At 41.1% G+C, this 23,240-nt stretch overlaps 1 protein-coding gene across 1 annotated transcript in view; it reads left to right on the top strand.

Annotated features, from left to right (window-relative positions):
- Positions 1–23,240, top strand: part of LOC5571790 (3-hydroxy-3-methylglutaryl-coenzyme A reductase) — a 182,498-nt gene that overhangs the window by 145,002 nt on the left and 14,256 nt on the right. The window contains exons 3-4 of the mRNA XM_001659873.2: positions 7,965–8,052; positions 8,275–8,847. Coding sequence (XP_001659923.1) covers positions 7,965–8,052; positions 8,275–8,847 — 661 coding nt within the window. The remainder of the gene's footprint in view (positions 1–7,964; positions 8,053–8,274; positions 8,848–23,240) is intronic.

The following is a 23,240-nucleotide window of genomic DNA, read 5'->3' as shown; positions in this document are numbered from 1 at the left end:
TCTGATAATTGGACCAGGTATTGCAATACCTTAATTATACATAATAAATTTTCATCTAAAATGAAGTTTTTCAATAGTAACCTAATACCTCAAGCAGTCCTCAATAGCTTTCGAATACCTCAGTTAAGAATTTTTAATTGTTTTAAACGATATTTCCAATACCATAATAATATCTAAACTGAACTGGGGTGACCCATTTCGCATAAATGCTTTTCACATAAAGACGATTCCCATAAGGACGTTTGACATAATTGACGTTTCGCATAAAACACTTTTATAGAACAACAGGTAGAATTTCAAAGAAAGCACATCATCCTTGTCATGTCAAGTGTACATTATGCCAAACGAACTTAAGCAAACGTAAGTCAATGTTTAAAAAATAGCTCAATTTTTATTAGCTCATGAATATAGTAGAAAGAAGTGGTCGTTTTTGTTATTTCAATGATCCATTTCAAATACCGTTTTGGTTCACATTACGGACACTTAAGGCCTCATTATAACTAGTCAGTGTCGTTCCAATTTTATCTAATCGGCGTTGCTTAAACATTTTTATGTTAGCTTGAAAATGAAAGATATCATACACAGAAAAAAATCCGTTCTCGTATCCATGAACAACAGTCATGAACTAGTCAACAAGCAAAAATACACCGTGAACTAGATCATGTTTATATAAACGCTTGCCTAGTTCTGAGAACGTTCATGTAAACATGATGGTAGTTCACGGTGCATTTTTGACAATTCACGTTTTCCGGAACTCTTTTTTGAGCGTGTACATCTAGTTTTCACTGGAAAAAAGAAGTATGGCGTTTGATATGAAGGTAGCCTATATAACGTAATATCAGCTCTAGTTTAAACATAGCATACAATAAAGCTCCAACTGACGAAATGATTCTTTGGATCTTTACACATTCTACACATTTACAAAATCTTTGGAATCTTTTTAAAATCTTTTGTGATTATTGCCGGGGAAATCTGTAGCAAATCTTGAAGAGTGCTTTTGACCAGTGCTGTTGAATATCGACGTTTTGAAGAAAAATGAAGCTTTTATTGCGCTGTTCCATGCGGAATATTGCATCAGCAAATATGGGCTACCGATTGTAATAAAATGATCACCATTGAAAACATTTTCCGTTAACTTTTTCCACGGGGATGGAAGATATGCGCAATATTCAATTGCCAAAATACTACAGTGGGATTCCGTTTTTGACAACAAGGTCGAAATTTTCAGTAGCCAAAAACTGAACCCATATATTTTTTATTAATTATTGGTTTTAAGAATAATTAGGATCTTGTTTTGTCGTCCTATGATGACCATACTTCAGAACGGTCCACTTCAAAACAGATTTCTGTATCGTAGGACTATGCTACAAATCTAAATATCATGTATGATAAATAAATGTACCATGTTAATTATAGTTTACGCAACAAGTTGCAGAATGATGATTTTTACAGCACGAGTCGTACATTTATCCAACGAGACTTGCCGAGTGGGATAATCACGACGAGTTTTGATTAATTACGAAACTTAAAACAGTTGCGTAATGAAAAAGCGTTGCATAATAGTCATTACGCAACTGATATCAGGACAAGGACTGAGAAATTCCTGAAAACCTAAAAATACTTAAATCCAATACATTTCATTTTAACCGAATTTAGAAAAGAGAGTGTTATAAAAATGACATAACATTCAATCAATTTAATAAACTTAAAAACCCATCAAATTTGTCAAAATTTCGTAAGTTGGAAATGGATCTTAAAAATTACTTTTCTTGTAATTACTTGATACTTGATGGGCTACAATCCGCTACGTTGAATCTACGCCGAATGGATAATTCTTCTCCACTGGGCTCGGTTCTGAACCAATCGCTTCCAGTCACCCTGAACGTTAAGTGCCCTTAAGTCCTCTGCAACTGCAAGAACCCAACGTGTTCGCGGCCTACCACGAAGCCGACGGCCTCGTCCGGGTTCTCTACTGAATATTATTTTTGCTTGTCGTTCTTCCGGCATTCGTACCATGTGACCAGCCCAACGCAGCCTGCCGTGTTTTATGAGCTTGATAATAAATTCCACTTCTTTTTATACTTGGTAAAACTCATGACTCGTGCGACGCCGCCAGATGCCATTTTTTTGTTTACCGCCGAGTATTGTTCGCAGCACTTTGCGCTCAAAAACTCCAAACGCTTTCCGGTCGACATCTTTTAACGTCCAGGATTCATGGCCGTATAGAGTAACCAGAGGGATTAGTGTCCTATATAGCGCGAATTTTGTCTGCAGGCTACGGGACTTAAGCTGGTTACGGAGCCCGTAAAAAGCCCTATTCGCAGCTGCAAGACACCTTTTCACCTCGCGTGTAACATCATTATCGCACGTCACTAAAGTACCAAGATACACAAATTCTTCCACTACTTCAAATTTTTCACCACCCAGCACCACTTCACTACCGAAGTCACGATTGGAACCACGCTGTCTACCAGCGATCATGTACTTTGTTTTGCTGGTCCAATCCTCGCTGTCTCCGTTTCAAAAGACACGAATCCCAAGTAACCATGGAGCATTATATCATTGCATATATAATGCAGCTGCATTGCCGTAAGCCTACCATTAAAGTAGTTTAAAAGTGGAAAAGGGCACTTTTACAGTTAATGTAATGCAAGAAGGACGATGAAGCAACGAAGCAACTTATAAAGTAATATTAATGCACCAGTACAATTTATAAAGTGATGTTAGTGCATTGATACATTTGTAATGTAGGGTTGATGCTTTATTGCTTGACAGCTCTTGAAATTTGTTGAATAAAAGCAATGTTGCATCAATGTTGTTGATATGCAGTAGAATACGTGCAATGTTATAATGCTTGTGGTTACTTGGGATGCCTCTTCTACGGTTCGACGATCAATTCCGATTATATCGATGTCGTCCGCAAAACCCAGGAGCATATGCGACCGGGTGACGATGGTACCGCTTCTTTGCACGCCCGCGCTCCTAATAGCTCCTTCGAGAGTAATGTTGAACAAAAGGTTCGAAAGCGCATCTCCTTGCTTCAATCCATCTAAGGTTACGAATGAGGTTGATGTCTCATTCGCAACCCGCACACTTGATTTCGATCCATCCAACGTTACACGAATCAGTCTAATCAGTTTCGCTGAAGAATCGTGTTCTACCATTATCTTCCATAACTCATTTCTCTTTACTGAATCGTACGCCGCCTTGAAATCAATGAACAGATGGTGAGTCTCCAAGTTGTATTCCCGGAACTTATCAAGGATTTGTCGCAAGGTAAACATTTGACCCGTCGTTGATCGGTCCTCACGAAAACCAGCTTGGTATTCGCCGACGAAGGACTCCTCCAGCGGTCTCAAACAAAAAAAAAATGCGGAAAGGCAAGCATTAAAGCTAAAACCAATTGCTGTACACAAAAAAAAATGTATTTTTCAATATTAACTTAGTAATGAGATATTTCATGGTATAGCACAATGGTGAGCTGGATGAAGAAAGCATGATCCACAAATTTGACTCGTCATTTCGTCAATCATCGTCATTTGTTCAAATCAACAGAAATTCGCAGTTTTCCGCTATAATACCTCTTCAGGTGCTCGTTAGAAATCCACAGGATTCCACTAGGATTCTGAAGCACCTCGCATAAAATCCTGTGATATTGCCTAGACTTCATGAGTTTATAGGATATCGTTTATGAGCTTAAGATTACGCTGTGATATCTTAAGTCTCAGGACAATAGATAGTAATTCCTAAATTCCACTGAGAACCTATTCAGCATACTCAAGGTTTTGCCAGAAATACCCAAAATACCCTTAGAAATCCACAATTTCCTGCCAGGACTTCGCAGGATGCTCCAGAAATCTTACGAATCTACTAGGACTCGCCAGATTTTGTGATTTCCAATAACTAATTATACATTCTCAGAATCCCGCAAGAATATCCAGATCTAGGAATATCCAGATTGTATTCAGTATCCTCAAGAAACCACGTAAAGTTCTCAGAAACCCACTAGAAAAACCTAGGATCCTGCAAGTATTCTCCAGGATCTAGTTAGGAAAGAATTAATTTCGGCTAAGAATCTCGTAAGGAACATTTCGTTTTTTTTCGGATCTTTGTTAGAATCTTTCCAAGTAGGATTTTTATGTCGAATTTTAGCAACACATTTTTTGTAAGTTTATCACGGGGCACTCGTAAAAATACATGCTAGATACCTTGCTGAATTCTTAAAGAACTTCTCCAGAAAATCTTAGCAGAAGCTTGCATTACCTGTCGTGGGAAACACCTAGCTTTCGAATGGTGAGTGAAGATTTTGATTCCACAACATGAATAATTTCAAATGAATAGAAATGTATGGACATTTTATGATTCTTCATCACTTTTGCCTTAAATTTCGGACGCTTTTATTCAAATTCCGGACAGCTCATGAAAATCATAGCAATAACGAGAGAGAGCAGCCTTACAAAATTTCCGATATGTTTGTAAATAAAGAATAATACAAGCATCAAGTTTGATACCCGCCTATGGTGATTTAAAATAGAAATGTGATGAAAAAATCATGGTTTTCGATTATTAAAAAATCAGTGTGCAATTATGTCGAGCAAACATACAAGTTAATTATGTTTCTCTAATATCTGCTATGGCTCTGCAAAAAAATATGGGTTTAACGTAATTTTTTGAACTAGAAATATTTATTTGACATTACTCACGAAAACCGTACTTTGTTCAACAATATCGAAGGGGCAACCTCTATACGCCATTTCTCAGAGTTCTCCCATACAAAAGATTGATTGGGATATCCTTGACTGCCATTGGGAGATTGAGCCCCCAAGTTTTCTAACAAAGTGAAATTCTGGGACACCCTAAAGAGCATGGATGACCGCTTCGTAGTTACACTCCGTGATTGGCCAGAACAGTCGAAGTTGTACAGAGATTTAATTGATGGGGCTTGGGATTGGCTAACTATTCTAAATCTGCACAAATCGAGAGTTCAAAGTGTAAAAGTCAATATCGGTGCAGGCCACACCCAATGTGGTCATCGGGGAAGGGAAGGAATGTTAGTTAAACAACCATTGCTACTATAGACCGAATATACCTCTGCATCTCCACAGTTGTCATGAAAAGGATATTTGGTTAGTGGGATAAGGTGGGATCCATGATAAACTCACGCCTAACCGGATTCGCGTTATTACTCTCCCGCAGGAGCAAACGACAGAACATATGGATCAAACACTACTGATTCGATCATGCCACTTTTTCTTCACACTGCGTGAACCGAATACGACTGATCCTTACCTTTTTTGTATCGCTCTCCCCCTCAAGGGCAGGTGACGCAATTGATGAACCAAACGCTACGGACAGTTCATAAAAATCATAATTGGAATAGTCAAATCATCAAATCTTTAGAAAATTTCCATAGATATCTATCGGAAATGCTTATTAAAACGAGCTTTTAAAGTAGGAACTTTTTAACGGCAAATATTGAAACACTTAGTGTGAAATATATCCCACACAAAGTCGAGTGTCAGGAATTTGAATAAGAACGGTATTCAAAAAATAATTGTGTCCATTGGATAAAAACCATAATCCAGTAATTTTTTTAAGTAAATTTCATGCCAAATTTCAATGCTTTAGTCATATTTGCGATTCTAAACACTGCATCAATAATTTGTTAAAATTGTTCAGGTAAGAAATCCACATCAAAGATTAGCTCGTAGATGGAAATTATCATAGTTCTTTTAGCCTACATATTTGACATACATTGATGTTTTCATAAAAAAAAAGATATGCCTAAACCTGCTGCTTATATTTTTGGAATTTTGGCCCATAACTCAATTGTACTCGTAGCACAAATTGCTCTAAATTATACAAGTTTAGTGAAAAAGGAAGGCGTTAAAAAAGCGTAAAAATCCGCAGATTGTTTTGGTTTCGTCGCAATAATCATTATCCGTAGTAAAATTGCATATCTTATATCTCAATATCTGTTTCTAAAAACCCAGAAGAAAAATATCAAGTTTTACAAACTATTTGAACTTTTACATTGTATGAAAACATCGACCAATTGCTGTCGCCGATCGGTATCGGGGAAAGTGACATTGTAGTGCACGAGGCAAGCATTTCACTAAAAATCTTGATTAGCTGACTGCCTGAAACAGGCAGCTGTTTACGTTACGTGAGCAGAATGTGCCCATATGGTTATCTCATGCCAAGCTATGACACGGAAATAGGAAATGGTACAAAACTCGTCTCACGACGACACTCCGCGAAAGATACATCTCTAACCCGCTATACATATTGTGCAGGATTCAACCGGATCTCAATGGAATGGAATACATACAGTCAGATAAATGCGCTAACCGGCAAAGCGCCAAAATGACACGCTCATTCTGGGCACATGGTGCTTATGAACGAACTGACAAATGCGTTCATTCTCATTCAATCGCCAGATAGATGACCTTTGGGTTCATTGAGTTGTGGTTTATTTTGCAGTCATAAGTTATGGAATCAGGTTCCGTGATTGTTGTCACTCACCGCTAGAAAAGAGGTGCAAACAACCCTTTTTGATATTTTCTTCTTTTTGGCGTTTCGCCCCAACTGGAACAGAGCCTGTGGGGCGCTCCCACAGCTATTAACGGAGAGTATTCGTCGCATTCACTGAAAAGCTATGTTTTCACAACTAACAACAGTTAGTTAAGCACTTTTTAATAGAGTCATAGACTATTCGTATTGAAATTTGGCGTAAAATTGAGGTTAAAATTGTGACCTAATGGACTATTTTCACCATACTCTCCTACAGACAAATACTCAATAGCTTATGACAAATGCAACGCTATTCAGCGCAGAGAAGATCCATTTTAATAAGTCCTGATAAGGCAAAACATTTGTGCAGTAGAGTTGGGGATAACCTCAGTAAGAAACTACCTACAAATGCATGACCATCCAAAGTATCATGTGCCACAATTGGTAACGATAATGAAAGCGGACATTCAATACCACTTGGTTTCTAATGAGTTTCTCTTAAAGTCAATCGTTCCTTTTAGTTTTAAAACTGGTTGTGAGTAAGTGCCTATCAGAGCCGCATCAACCCTGAATTTGTTTGGTAAGCTAGTCTAAAATCTACCTTCTCTAACAGTCGTATAAGGTGTTCAAGCATGAAAAAAAGTGCGGCATTTCCTGGACACAACCGGCCCTGCTAATGCCCTACTAATCCCCGATAATCTCATCACGTTTCGCACGCCGTTTGAAGCTTTTTTCTTTCACTTTCTATGAGCCACCCGTCATACTGGACATTATACCCCAGGGTTTCCAAACGGGTGATCTGCGGATCCCTAGAGGGCCGTGAAGCATTCTTAGGGAGTCCGAAAAGCCATTGCAAATATTGACTCTTACTGAATTTCTTTCCGAAATTCTTAACCCATTGAAATATAGCGGAATTCTTCAAAAGCTAGTAGCAGAAGTTTTACTACAGATTTGGCAATATCCTTCTTCAAATTTACTTAGTGGACTTCTGGAAAGATTTTGGTTGCCATCTTACGATATTATTGGTGGATTTCTCCAAAGTCGTAGAGTGATTGTAGTGCATGATCTGTGGTGGATTAGACCTGTTGGCATATCGAGGAAGAATTTTGATGGCTGTCTGGTGAGATGATTATAGTACTTCAGGCAATGCAATTGCAATGTTATATCGAGATGTAATGAGTTCACTCAACTCAATGGTTATAGTTCGGTCAAATCCACCTTTTTCACAAATTTTGTTTTCAAGAACAGTTTGTCTCAGGGGTTGTAGAACAAGTTGTAAAGATCTACAGGAGGTCTACGCTTCGAAAAGTTTGGGAACCACTGCCATACCCTACAGCTCAATTAGAAGACCGTTGCTCATGATCATGATCCTCGTTTTCAGCCGTCACCGCCACCACCACCACCGATCAATTTAGATGTTTTCATGTTCCTTTTTCGTGTTTCTTCCTCAGGTATTGCCGGTCTTTTTACGGTGTTCTCCAGCTTCATCTTCACATCGACTGTGATCAACTTCCTCGGTAGCGAAGTCTCCGATCTCAAGTGAGTAGCTAAATTACCCGCCGTCATCAATCGGATGGTGGCGTTTTTTGTAACCATTTTTTGGCTATTTGATGTTGCCGGAAGGTAGGATGGCCTTCCGTCATAATTGGTAAAGCGATTGCCCATTAAATACAGTGCACTTTAATGGAATAATTGAAACTTTAGCATTTCCGGGTTTACGGTTGTTCTTAATAGATCGTTTATTTTTTGCATCATTTTCAGAGATGCGCTGTTCTTCTTCCTGCTGCTGATCGATCTCTCCAAGGCTGCCATTCTTGCCCAGCTGGCCCTGTGCGGTTCCAGCCAATCAGAAGTTACGATGAACATTGCCCGTGGAATGGAAATTTTGGGTCCAGCCATTTCGTTGGATACTCTGGTAGAAACGTTAGTCATCGGAGTGGGAACGCTGTCGGGTGTCCAGCGGCTTGAACTGCTCAGTGGATTTGCCGTCTTATCGGCGATCGTGAACTACATCGTCTTCATGACCTTCTACCCTGCGTGCCTGTCGTTGATTTTGGATCTCTCGCGAAATGCCGGCAACCTGATCCAGAAGAACAAGAAGGAAAACCTGCTAGCCCGGGTGCTAACCGAAGAGGATCAGAAACCGAATCCGGTGGTGCAGCGCGTGAAGCTGATCATGTCCAGCGGGCTTATGATCGTGCACGTGCTTAGCCGGCTTGCCATTTCAGAGAAAGACTCCGACACTGCCGAGCACATCATTGCATCGCACTCGCACGAACATTTGGCTGCCATGAACAAAACCGAACCGAACGAGATCTCAGAGTTTATTATGAGGTAGGTGGTTTGTTTTTGTTTTCATTTACTATGTAGAGTTGAATATTGCTTTTATGGTTTTCGTTACGTTGCCTTCTGGAGAAGAGTGCGCGCTGGGCAGGTTCAAGTGCACGTAACGGCGTGCCCTATAAGAGGTTGAGCAAATGCATACATTCGAGCAAAATTTTTACGCTTTAAAAGCAGTGTAAAAATCGGTTGTTTATGTTCGGTAGATAAATAACCGTTTGGATTGATGTCTTGCTTAATTGGCAGCAGGCCAATTACGAATTAGATGTTAAACATATGGGCCACAGCCTTTACCCAATGCAGCTATGCGTTAGTAGTGCAAAATTGGACAAGCCTATTGTTTACGATTTTTAGGGTAATAATATGTCAAATTGTTTTTTTTTTATAAAATCAATACTAGTTGAAACCATAGTGGCTTCATTTCTAATTTTTGAACTACGCATCTCTATGAAAATGAGAAATACATTTGATTTTTTTAAGTTTCTCGTTTTTAATTGTGCCTGGTTTTGTCTTTGGTACACTTGGCTAGTAAATTTATGTCTATTGTTTCTATTTAGTAAGCAGAAGGTGATGGATCCAATCTCGCTCAATCCAATCTTTTGTTTACTTCCTACTTACAAACATACATCATCCAATTTTAAAGTCAGAAACGGGCATGAATCCGTTTCCCTATTAAACAATTCTTCTTCACTGTAGTACGTTCTTTTCGGGCCTGATACACTGACAACCTGTTAACCAAAGCAAACTTGTGCCATAGTCTATTTTCCTTCGATACTTATGCATTCCCGCATGATGTCGCGTTTATTGTTTACCATAGAAATCCTTTATAAGAGAGATTCGCGGAGGCTGACATTTCTGTCAAAGTGTGAGCCAATCGAGCAGCGAGAGCTGTCAAAGTGTGAGCCAAACGAACATGCGTTATGTTTGTTTTGAACTTTTCTTGATGAGTAGAGTAACCAATATATTATGGACCTCTATATATTTTGGACCTCCTGGGCCATTTTCCTGCAAATTTCCCAGTTTGAATCGAAAGACCAACTCAATTCGCATGTCTTTTGGAAAGATAGAACTATTCCGTACTTGCATCAACCGTTTGTACAAAGAAAATGTGTTTATTTTATCTGAAATTAATTTAATTTAATCTGTTCATCCATGCAACCGTTACAACACGTTACACACAGAAATTGAAGCCGTCAGAAATTTTCCATATGTAAACAAAAACTTTTTTCAATTTTCTGAACTAAAAGCGTAGAATTTCTTCGGTTTTCCATTGTCAATCGATTGATTAGACTATGGGCAAGCATATTATACAACAAATGTCGTGGACTTTGTCGCCAAACGATAAAAATGCCGGGGGTCCAAAATATATACTTTGAGGGTCCAAAATGTATTAGTGTGTCCAAAATAATGAAAAACAGTGCATCGGAATTCAATTATTTTCGACGTTTTTTGGATCCCTAATGATCGTATGGGCATTTTATCTCGTAGAGGAAGTTTATCTCTACATTTTGCCATGTTTTTTGACTTGGTTACGCTGTGCAATTAATTAATTGGGACAAAAAACGGAAATCACTTCCTTAGGGGGTCCAAAATACGACCGTTACCCTAATGTAATCCGCTTGAAATTATTTCGGTAAAAGTAATTTTGCATGAAACAAAGAAATGAAATGTTTTACTTTTTTGAATTTTTGTCAATGCGATTTTTAGTTTTTGATTTTTTTGGCTGTTTATTAGTTTTGATATGTAGCTCAAAGACCTACAGTGCTGTTCTGAATAATAGCAGCGCATGTCGATTTTCATACAAAATGCTCAACTTTGACATGCTGTAGTTTTGTTCCCTTTCAAGCAATCGAGCTGAAATTTTCTCCACAGAACTACAAATATGATCAATTTTGTAACTACAAAATTTCAGTTTTTTCTGAGTCCCTGCCGAAAAGTGAGACACTAGGTGAAATTTTTCGAAAAAATAGCAGTTTTTCATTTTAAATTTTTTCTTCTACAAATATTTTAAACATTTTCGGTTAATGTGTAGGTTTGATAAGTAGGAGGAGATTGTTCCAATGGTAAGTGATATAGAATTTACAACTATAATGTCAAGCCGAAATTCAAATTTTTAAAACTGCTATTTTTTCGAACAATTTCACCTAGTATCTCACTTTCCGGCAGAGGCTTAGAAAATTTTGAAATTTTGTGTTTACAAAATTGGGCATATTTGTAGTCCTGTGGAGAAAATTTCAACTCGATTGCTTTAATGGAACAAAACTACAGCATGTCAAAGTTGAGCATTTTGTATGAAAATCGACATGCGCTGCTATTATTCAGAACAGCACTGTACAACGAAACAAAATACACTTTATAGCAATGAGGAAGTCATGTCCGTGTTACAATATTATTCTCGACGCCGAGCAAAATCAGCACTGCTGGTCTGTTGCCAAATCTTTCCATTTTACTTCCGCTTATCTCTCTATGAAGGATCACTAGTTTACCAGCTTTTGTCGTTTTGCGATCGCAGTGATCGTTCGATTATAAAAGAAAATGTAAAGCTCTGGTAACACTCGCATAGGTTTTGTTTAGGTTACATTCACACTTTTAGCTGTCAATTCTATCACAAAAAGTCCTCATGGATAGGCCTATTCACAAGACGTTTCAAATCAGCTGATCGGGAAGCTCTTTGACAGTTCTTCCATGGAGATGACAGTTCCGTGTTAGCACCGGTTCTCCACCGATGTAAACAAATGCATAGACGGACCAGTCAAATGAAAAGGCCTATAGCATTATAACGTACAAAGGTCTACACTCAAAATAATCCAAACGTCAAGAATCATGTAGATCAATCCAAATTCATTTTACCTTGACTTTACCTGACTAAGGTAATAGTCACCGGACTGAGTATTGGATTCGTTGAATCTGTTGCATGCTCCTTGTGAGCGAGCGACGGAATCCGGATCCATTGTGTCCAGTTTGCGCTGCGCGGAAGAAAACACGAAGTGTGCCGGTGAAAAAAAAACAAACGCGTCAGTAGTGTTGGATCTGTTGAATCTGTTGCATGCTCCTTGTGGGCGAGCGACGGAATCCGGATCCATTGTGTCCGGTTCGCGTTGCGCGGAAGAAAAAACGAAATGCGCCGGTGAAAAACAAAAAAAAAAGTGTCTGTAGAGTTTGATACGTTGAACCTGTTGTATGCTCCTGTCGAGTGAGCAACGAAATCAGTATCGTGTCTGGTTTGGATAGTGCGGTCGTTCGTGTATATGCTCACGTATTCATTTTGAATTATATATTTATCGTTTACCAAAACAAATCCTTTCCCATATCCAAACTCCCAGTGTTTTCTTGTGGAAGTGCAGAGAACTCCTCGGCTTCTGTAAAGCAAGTAACACGTCAACATTTCCTTTCCATTCCCAAATTGACCTGCATTCGGACGCAGCCGGCGCCGGTATTGTTTATTATAATAATAAGAGCACCAGTATTTACACATTGAGGATGATACTGATCCCGAGTAGCGTCTGTTGGTTCCCTGTGTAAGTACAGCTTTTCATTTTCATTTATTTAGTTAACATCTACACAGATAACACTGAATCAACAATTTCACGCCACAATACTCGGTTCGTGGCCGCATCTCTCCATCCTCGGTTCTGCCCCACGCTCGCCAAGTCGATACGCACTTGATCCGCCCACCTAACTCGCTGCGCTCCACGCCTTCTTGTACCAACCGGATCCGAAGCGAACACCATCTTTGCAGGGTTGCTGTCCGGCATTCTTGCAACATGCCCTGCCCATCGTATCCTTCCAGCTTTGGCCACCTTCTGGATACTGGGTTCGCCTTAGAGTTGGGCGAGCTCGTGGTTCATCCTTCGCCGCCATACAACGTTCTCCTGCACACCGCCGAAGATCGTCCTAAGCACCCGACGTTCGAAGACTCCAAGTGCTTGCAGGTCCTCCTCGCGCATTGTACACGTTTCATGCGCGTAGAGGACTACCGGCCTTATGAGCGTTTTGTACATGGTACATTTGGTGCGGGCGTGAATCTTTTTTGACCGCAGCTTCTTCTGGAGGCCATAGTAGGCCCGACTTCCACTGATGATGCGCCTCCGTATTTCACGGCTAACGTTATTGTCAACCGTCAGCAAGGATCCAAGGTAGACGAACTCGTAGACCACCTCGAAAGTATCCCCGTTTATCGTAACACTGCTACCTAGGCGAGCCCTGTCGCGCTCGGCCCCACCAGCTAGCATGTACTTTGTCTTGGCCGCATTCACCACCAGCCCAACTTTTGCTGCCTCGCGTTTCAGGCGGGTGTACAGGTCTGCCACCTTTTCAAATGTTCGGCCGACGATGTCCATATCATCCGCGAAGCAAACAAATTGACTGGATCTCGTAAAAATCGTACCCCGGCTGTTGAGCCCGGTTCTCCGCATAACACCTTCTAGCGCAATATTGAACAACAGGCACGAAAGTCCATCACCTTGTCGTAGTCCCCGGTGGGATCCAAACGAACTGGAGTGTTCGCCTGAAACCTTCACACGATTTTGCACACCTTCCATCGTCGCTCTTATCAGTCTCGTGAGCTTCCCGGGAAAGCTGTTCTCGTCCATGACTGTCGTATGCCGCCTTGAAATCGATGAAAAGGTGATGCGTTGGGACCTGGTATTCACGACATTTTTGGAGGATTTGCCGTACAGTAAAGATCTGGTCCGTTGTCAATCGGCCGTCAACGAAACCGGCTTGATAACTTCCCACGAACTCGTTTACTACAGGAGACAGACGACGGAAGATGATCTGGGATAATACTTTGTAGGCCGCTTTTAGAATGGTGATCGCTCGAAAGTTCTCACAATCTAACTTGTCGTGTTTCTTGTAGAAGGGGCATATTACCCCTTCCTTCCACTCCTCCGGTAGCTGTTCTGTTTCCCAGATTGTGCCTATCAGCCGGTGCAGACAAATGACCAGCCTCTCCGGGCCCATCTTTATGAGTTCAGCTCCGATACCATCCTTACCAGCAGCTTTATTGTTCTTGAGCTGGTGAATGGCATCCTTAACCTCCCTCAAAGTGGGGGCTGGTTGGTTTCCATCTTCCGCAGTACAGACGAAGGCATTTCATCCGTTGTCCCGTCCTTCATTGCCTGTGCTCTCAGCGCCATTCAGGTGCTCGTCGAAGTGCTGCTTCCACCCTTCAATCACCTCACGCTCGTCCGTCAGAATGCTCCCATCCTTATCCCTGCACATCTCGGCTCGCGGCACGAAGCCGTTGCGGGATGCGTTGAGCTTCTGATAGAACTTACGCGTTTCTTGAGACCGGCACAGCTGTTCCATCTCCTCGCACTCCGTCTCCTCCAGGCGGCGTTTTTTCTCCCGTAAAAGGCGGGTCTGCTGTTGCCGTTTCCGTTTATAGCGTTCCACGTTCTGCCGGGTCTCTTGCTGCAGCATGACCGCCCGCGCTGCATTCTTCTCCTCCTGGCACTCCTGGCACTCCTCGTCGAACCAATCGTTCCGTCGACTCCGTCCCAGGTACCCGACGTTGCTCTCAGCTGCATCGTTGATGGCTGCTTTTACTGTTCTCCAGCAGTCCTCAAGAGGGGCTTCGTCCAGCTCACCCTCTTCCGGTAATGCAGCCTCGAGTTGCTGCGCGTATGCCGCTGCGACATCCGGTTGCTTGAGCCGCTTTAGGTCATACCGGGGCGGCCGTCGGTACCGTACGTTGTTAACGACGGAGAGTTTTGGGCGCAGTTTGACCATCACCAGATAGTAGTCAGAGTCGATGTTAGCGCCACGATAGGTCCTGACGTCGATAATGTCGGAGAAGTGCCGACCATCAATCAGAACGTGGTCGATTTGCGATTCTGTCTGCTGTGGTGATCTCCAGGTATATCGGTATGGAAGGCTGTGCTGGAAGTAGGTGCTACGAATGGCCATATTCTTGGAGGCGGCAAAATCAATTAGTCGTAGGCCGTTTTCATTCGTCAGACGGTGGGCGCTGAACTTTCCAATCGTCGGTCTGAATTCCTCCTCCTGGCCAACCTGAGCGTTTAGATCTCCTATGATGATTTTGACGTCGTGGCTTGGGCAGCTGTCGTACTCGCGTTCGAGCTGCGCGTAAAAAGCGTCTTTATCATCATCAGTGCTTCCGGAGTGAGGGCTGTGCACGTTTATTATGCTAAAGTTGAAGAACCGGCCTTTGATCCTCAACTTGCACATTCTGTCATTGATCGGCCACCACCCGATCACGCGCCTCCCATCACTATGAAAGCTGCTCTCAGCTCATGTGTATTGCCGCAGCTCTGGTAGATGGTACACAGTACCAAAAAATGTTGTGATTTACGTCTTATTGGATGCACATAAAAGAAGCGAGCCAAATGACGTAGATTTGTGTCGAATTGAAATTACGTTAGTGTGTTATTCGGGAAATATAGATAACAGTCCCATTGTTTTCGTGTCCTTTAACGTGTAAAATTACATTTTTTGTTCAACACATCTTCAAGAACACGTTTTTGTGTCGTTCCATCACTTACATCATGTGTCATTCAGTCATATCCAGAATTACGTCCACAGTAATTTTCATTATTTTTAAGAGTGTATGGTTACCTCTAAACGTTCGCACCATTGATCCCTTCCAACACACTTCCTGCAACGCTACGATGCCGAATCCGCGGTCCTTCAGCACGTCGGCGAGTATGCGTGTGCTCCCGATGAAGTTGAGAGATTTACAATTCCACGTACCGAGCTTTCAATCGCTAGTCCCTTTACGTCGCTGTGGTCTTCGCGGATTGTCCCGGTTCGTATTCTCTCGTTGATTGTTCGTTGCTTGATTTTGTTACGGCTGGCTTGCAGGGCCTGACACTAGGGTGGGGCTTATTTCCAAAAATCTTTCGTCGTCAGGATTTACAAAGTGGAAAATGATCATAGGTCCCAAAATAATATCCTGTGAAAATATGAGAATTTTTGGTGAAGGTTTAGAGGTGGCGCAAAGGGCGTATGTGCAGTTTTCCCATTTTAGTGAACTCTGAAAAATTTTGGTATGCTTTTCAGCTTGTTTTGGTGATTTTAGGACCCTTAAGGGCAAAAAATCATCTCAAAATTGCGATATCTCCGCTCCTTTAGATGATATTTGACGATATATATTTTATGCATGCGATTTTTGGTCCTTGAATAGGTTACAATGAATAATTACTATGAACCCGAATTAGAATAGCTGGGGAGGATTCCTATGCTTGTAGAATGGAACAAAGAGCAAAGAAGAATGAGAGAAAGAACAAAGAACACAGAAGAATGTAAGGTGGGGTGGGTTAAACAGGGGGGAGGGTGAAACTGATGATATTATATTAGAATCAACTATGGAGCCGTGAACATATCTCGGTTGGATGTATGAGATGTGATTATATGCAAGTTTAACACTCATTTAGTATTTTAGAATGTCCGTTTGATATAACTTCAGTAATTGCTTTTATAATCTGAAAGAAATTACAGAGGGGCCCAAATCCATACAGGCTCAAAATCCGTACACTTCATACAAATAGAAGGAGTTTTATACGAAGTGGAAGGGTTTAGATTCATTTCTTAGGTGTTCGGATTTTGATCCCACACGATATATCCTTATAAGGTAAATCCATAAACGATTTTTGCTTTCGAGCAATAACACTTCTTGTTAGAATTTCCACAGGAATTTCTGGATTATGATGCCATTTCAGCAATTAATTGCGTTTGAGGTTCCAATACTTCACTTTCGCCACAACACCTTCAACATAACTTCGGACAAACAAAAATGCAGATGAAGTTCAATACATCGTTCTACATCTGTATTTGAAATCGATGTGTACAAACAACAGCAGAAGGAAAAAAAAGTCGGCAGTCAAAATTCAAATTAGTGCACGAGCTTCTATAGAGTGCAAGAGATAAAGCACTTCAGGTTGAAAACCTCTCAAATAAAACCAAAATTAAGTCGTCACAGTTCTGAAACATATTTTTTAGGACAGAGCTACATGAAGGAATTTTCACAGGATGTCCTATGTTTGTATAAATAATTATATAAATTAGTTATGAATTTAATAGATACTGCGTGAGGCTGAATTTCCAGGATGTAAATTTTGCAACGGTCACTTTCGATTAATTGCTATCATCATTCAGAAAAAAACAACCAAACGATTATTGAACTAAAGCAGTAAAGTGACGTGTATTCATCTATATCTACCAGGAGAATAATGATGAAACTTCGCATGGAATTAAGGACATTTTAGCCGTTATTGCAATTTTTCCATAAGGTCCAATAAAGTTCCAATAAGATCCAATAAAATCGTTTACATGGGTCGAAAACTAGAGATGGTTAAAAAATTGGTGCTCTTCCTCTACTTGAAGAAAAATTGCTCGAAATATTTCTGAAGTAGGTAATATTAAATAGTAGTCAAGATGTCGGACCTGGTGTAGTGGTTAGAACACACACCTCTCACGCTGAGGATCTGGGATCAAATCCCATCCCCGAGATAGTCACTAAAAATTTCAGTGGCGACATCCTTCGGAAGGGAAGTAAACCCGTTGGTCCCGAGATGAACTAGCCCATAGCTAAAGAGCTAAAAATCTCGTTAATAAAGATTAAAAAAAAAAATGAAGTCAATAAATATAATCATCGTTTTCCAGATTCCTCAGTTACGCTCAAGACATCACTAGTTTCACCCTCCCACTTGTTCCTTCTTCTACTTTCTTCTGTGTTCTTTGTTCTTTCTCTCATTCTTCTTTGCTCTTTGTTCCATTCTAATAGCATAGAAATTCTCCCCAGCTATTCATATGCTTATTCGGGTTCATAGTAATCAGTCAGCGTAACCTATTTAAGGGCCAAAAATCGCATGCATAATATATATTTCGTCAAACATCATCTAAAGGAGTGGAGATATCGCAATTTTGAGGTGATTTTTTGCCCTTAAGGGTCCTAACATCACCAAAACAAGCTGAAAAGCATACCAAAATTTTTCAGAGTTCACTAAAATGGGAAAACTGCACTTACGCCCTTTGCGCCACCTCTAAACCTTCACCAAAAATTCTCATTTTTTCACAGGATGTTATTTTGGGACCGATGATCATTTTCCACTTTGTAAATCCTGACTACAAAAGATTTTTGGAAATAAGCCCCACCCTAGCCTGACACCAACCCCCTAGATTTCCGGAGGACCATTCCTCCTAAATGTTTGGAGGACCATAGTGCACAGTTTAGCTTAGAGTCCTTCTCTGGCACTCGGACGATGATCAGCCGCCCCTGACATGGGGAACAGACGCTGTTGTGAGCCGCTCCTAACATGGAGTACAGACGCTCAAGGTTTGCAGAAGCAAAAGCAAAAGCAACCCAATGTCAGCATACGACCACAGTTCCCACCAGGGGGTTGGTTACCCGATCTTCCCTAAGGTTACTCGTACCCCGGCCAGTACCGCGAGGAGGTAGGGATAGGAGTTGCTGGGCAAGAGGCTAAGGACCGCACAGAGGGGTCTATTTTATTCCTTCAGGTACGCGAGGTACCAATGGTACGCCATGCCCAGCCATTTACCAACCATTTACCAAGTACAGCTGTTCTTGCAATAACGGAGTAGCAACTGCGGGCGGTCAATCATGCTCATGCTCATGCTCTAAGGTAATAGTCACCGGACCATAAATAAACTTCAAATGGAGAGCCGGTCATTCTCAAGGTGGTAATCCTATCACACTTACGTGAAAATTAGCCACTTAGTTCATCCTGACGCGAGTTTTGACATTTGCACCTTGCGTTCATTCTGTGTTGAGCTCAAATGAGCAGATAGTACCCGCCATTTTTTCCAAGAGATTTATCGGATTTTGATGTTTCAATGAATCGATTTCAAGGTAAATATGCTTTACATATCGAATAATCTCGTATCAATGAAACAGTTATTAATCATGACAGCGTTTTGTAAAACTTCAAGCAGCAAGACCGACTCGCTAACTGTAGGAACGAAACAGTTTTGAATTCTGGAGCTGGACGGATTGTTTAGTCAAATGGGAAACATGAATTATGTTTTACAGTTCTGCAGAAATATTCGAATGAAACCGTAACATACCGCCGATACTTGTACTGCGACCTCTGATATCAAAGCACTTATTTTATTAGGGCAAACGAAATCAAACAGTAGTGTTCTAATTCTCCTACATACTGTTTAGCTTTGTTGAATAAACTGATACTGGATAGTGGTTGAATGCGATAAGTGTTTTCACCGCTTTAGTTCGTTTCACTTTTATCCAAATTGAGGTAAGAAACTACCCAAAACCCATACAGAAAAGGTGGCTACTACTAAAATATGTTAATATTTTTTATTACAAAATTATGTAGGAAGGCTTCGTGAAAACTACGAAAAATTCACGTAGCTGTCACGTGAAACACCGATGGAACGGATGAAGTGCATTAGTTCATGCATTCATTCTGTGCCACCTATGATTCACTTAAGTGCTACGTGGAAAGTGCGATGAAAAAAAACACGTGTGTTTTCACGTAGCAGTGACGTAGGTAAATCAAAACCTAGAAAGCTGAAAATTCCACAGAACACTATTTTTTTATGGTAAGAAAGATATGGAAGATTGGATTTTCAAACATTTCCCAATTTTGAATCGCCCTTATGTGCATTGATGCAGCTCAGATATTGATTTGAGAAGCTCCAGTCAGATCTTGGATTTGTATATTTGTATATTTGTCTATTTGTATATTTGTATATTATCTATCTGACTTTTGTCTACATGAATTGAAATTAATCCTATATTAAGTTCGAGTTCCTCACACGCGAAACGAATTGGTTGGACGAACCATCGAAGTCATAGAGGTCTTCAAACATATAAAATAAACGGATCATCGACGTAAAAGGCTCGTTACTTCCAAAAGCAGTACGATGAAATCTTTGCTGCACTGAGCGTCCAGGCATGAAACCATGCTGATCAATGGAAATATAGCCTTTGGCTTGCGCCAATATAACATCGCTCACGATCATCTCGAATAACTTCGATGCAGCAGAGAAGCTAGTGATACCTCTATAGTTAATTACATCCCGTTTCTCGCCCTTTTTATGTACCGGAACCAGGAATGACTGTTTGAAGATTTGATTGTACTCGCAACACATATGACTTGTAAAGAGGCGAATTGAGTTCCCGATACTCATCACAGGCGCGATGAAAGCTGCGTATATTTTTAAGCGATTGGTGGCGACGGAGTCTACGTTGAAGAGCATTGCGACGTCGTTTCAGGTTTCTCAAAAGTGGAGTGCCCCATACCGGAGAGACCGCAGGGCGACGAGTTGGAACATTTGTGTTCAACCAATTAGCTATGACGGAGCAGAATGTTTCAGCCATATTGTCGGCCGTCAACCCGTCCAGAAGAACATGCCAAACAGTTTCGGACAGGAAAAGCGAGAGAGCCTCACAATCGATCTTTGTAAAATCGAATTCCCCAGTTGCATTGCTGACGGTGGGCACATTATTGACTCCATTAGGTAGCATTAGGTCAAGCTCCAATGGAGGATGATGCTGATCAGTTGATAAAAGCGGTGCGACAGAGCATGTTATTACTTGAGGCATTCTCTGGAACGCAATATCGGTCATCACATCCATGATTTTGTAACTAATGGGGCGATCCCTGCCCAGCACTGGTGAGACTCCCCCCTATACAATTGCCTCAGGGTCGGCGTACGCGCTTGACTATCGCGACCAAGAACACACTAAACTACCTTTGCTGGACATAAACCCACTTTATTTCGATTTTCGCACAATCAGGTACCTTTATTTCTCCCACTTTCTTAAAGGCTATCTCCTACCTCACTTGTTCCCTTCTTCTTCACTATTGGCGGGCCTCTTCTTCTTGTCCCGCTACTTCACCTCAGCTTCCTCCTCTAATCCGGCTGGACTGCTGGCGCGCTTCCTACTCCTCCGCACAGTATTTCAGCTTCCTTTTCACGACTTTGTTGGGCACTTTGGACCTTCGAATGCTGGCTTCAGGCCGTTTACAAAATGGCCGCGCCTTGGTGGCGTCTAACGGCTCACGATGGCCTTGTACGGAGATGCGCACGGTTCTACTCTGGGCCAACTACTAGGTATGGCCAATCCGAGAGAACCACGATACCCTTTCGGCGACTTCGGCGAGCGCAGGCTCCGGCCCAAGGCCAAACTCAGGATAAGCTCCGGCGTAGATTACAGGTAAAACTAATTGTGAACTACGGGGTCCTGGTGGGTCAAGGGGCGGAAATATGATGGGTTTTTGACGATTAATATGAGGGCTGCCTGGATTGGAATGGTTAACGGATTACCTGGATGTAATTCCAATGTCGCTTCTTCCACTTTCCACAACTTATTTTAAATTTCACCTTAACTTTATGGCTTTTAGCAACTAGCGTCGTATTCTTTCGAATGCTGCAGTCTTAATGATTTTTGCGATGGCGAGTACATATCGACGATCGCGACCGTTGAAGCATTTTTCCGCCCATCCATATTCGCCCCATCATGGCCCCCTTTACACCACCCACAATGGCCGCCCATCCTTATGCTCCTGTGACGCCTGGTGGTGAGTAGCGGAACTAATGATGTGGCTGCGTTCTTCACAGTGGGAGTTGGGAAGTGTCCAGTTTTATATAATTTAATATTTTCTTGGTAATAGTCGACAATAAAACGATACACAAAATCACGATAATCTCACAAATCTTGGACACTTCAACACACCACTGGTTACAATTTCTATTAGACAAATAAACACGCATTAACCCCTCTACCGCCAGTTTCATTTTTTACCACCAAAAAATATTCAAATCGCGATAACTTTTTTGTTTCTCGATATTTTTGCACCAATTTTTCACAAGATCTCAAAAAACTCTTCTAGTTTAAGAAGCCGTGTCGATATTAATCATTGGTGATCTGGTTTTGAAGATATTTCGATGTTCCTTGGGGAAACAAATGTCTTTAACGGCCATTTTGTTTTTGGTCAATTTATCAAAAAAATAAAATATGTACTATATAATACCATATAATAAGGAGCTACTTTGAAAAAATCATACAAATCGGTTCAGGAATCTTGGAGAAATGTGAAAATTACGATATGAAGTTTTTTAGAGTTTTCAAGATCATTATTTATTATAAATTTACGTGGGTTATGGCTACGCGTCGGTCCCCCAAGGAATTATGGAATATCTCCGGATTCCGATGACCAATTATCAATATCGACACATATTCAAAAACTAGAAGAGTTTTTTGAGAACTTGTGAAATAATGGTGCAACTGATAAAGTAATTATTGAAGAGTTGAATTGAAGGAACTACAAGAATTTCGTAAACCGAATCCAGGAAACTTCAACCTAGTTTTGTTTCGGAGATTAAAATTTGATAGGTCTTTTGCTCCACATAGTATGTTGCAGCCAAGAATTACGCAGATTGCACTATACATACTTCCAAAAGATGTTATACATTTTTTACTGCACTGCGCTTTCTATGAGAAACCTTTCCCGTCTTATCAAAATGGCACATTGCGCGCGAAATCCCAAATAGTCACGCGTGTGGTGCAGATAGTGCCGCTTCTGGCGAGCCAGCAGCACACCCTCCCCGAACGTTGGTCACATACATCCCATTCCAGTAAGTGACTAGCACGTCGCGCCAACGGAGGTTATCCGACGAAGTAGTTCCGCGTTAAAATACCGTACCGAACTGCAACCAACCGGGAAGCAACATGATGGAATGTGTACGAAATCAAAAATTTGATCTTTGGTAGGTTAGCACCGGGGAATTTGCGTCAAACTTTAGTACATCTCTCTGTGCGCGATATCTTTACTTGACGTCATATCCGAATGACGAACGTAGTTAGAATATTGATCTGCATGTGCCTTTCACCCGAAATCGGGAGAAGCGATTTTCGAAATTCAACACAAAACTGGTTTACTACGTCAAAGGAGTTATTTATATCACGTGCGAGGCAGGAATTCCTTCGGTACGGAAATTCTGAGGACTGATGCAACGACCATTGCCAAAATCTGTGTTCTCAAGCAGGATAGCCTCTTACGATATTGGCAATATCCTCGTTCAGTGAACGAGCGAGAAGTATCGAAGCAGATTTGTGTTACTTGCGTAATAGCTGCGACCATGTGCGTCAGGACGGGTAAACCCGTTTCGTGGATGCGAAGTAGCCGCTTAGAATGCGCAGAAGAAGAAAGCTGATATGGTACGCGTTGATACTAATTGGAAAAAATAACAGATTTGTGCCGTACCATTCTGCAGAACATAGCACTTGATTCATTTCACACTGTTAAGGACTGGATTTTTTCCAAAAAAATTGTTGTTAATTTCTTAACCTGTTAACGCCCAGTTATGGCGCAAATAACCGAAAAATAATTGAATTATAATGGTAGCGTAATTTGGGACAAGTGTACCACCTTAAG

Source organism: Aedes aegypti, chromosome 1, assembly GCF_002204515.2.
Source record: "Aedes aegypti strain LVP_AGWG chromosome 1, AaegL5.0 Primary Assembly, whole genome shotgun sequence".
Classification (NCBI taxonomy): Eukaryota; Metazoa; Arthropoda; class Insecta; order Diptera; family Culicidae; genus Aedes; species Aedes aegypti.
Note: the sequence above shows the minus strand (reverse complement) of the source record. Positions and strands in the feature narration are given on the sequence as shown.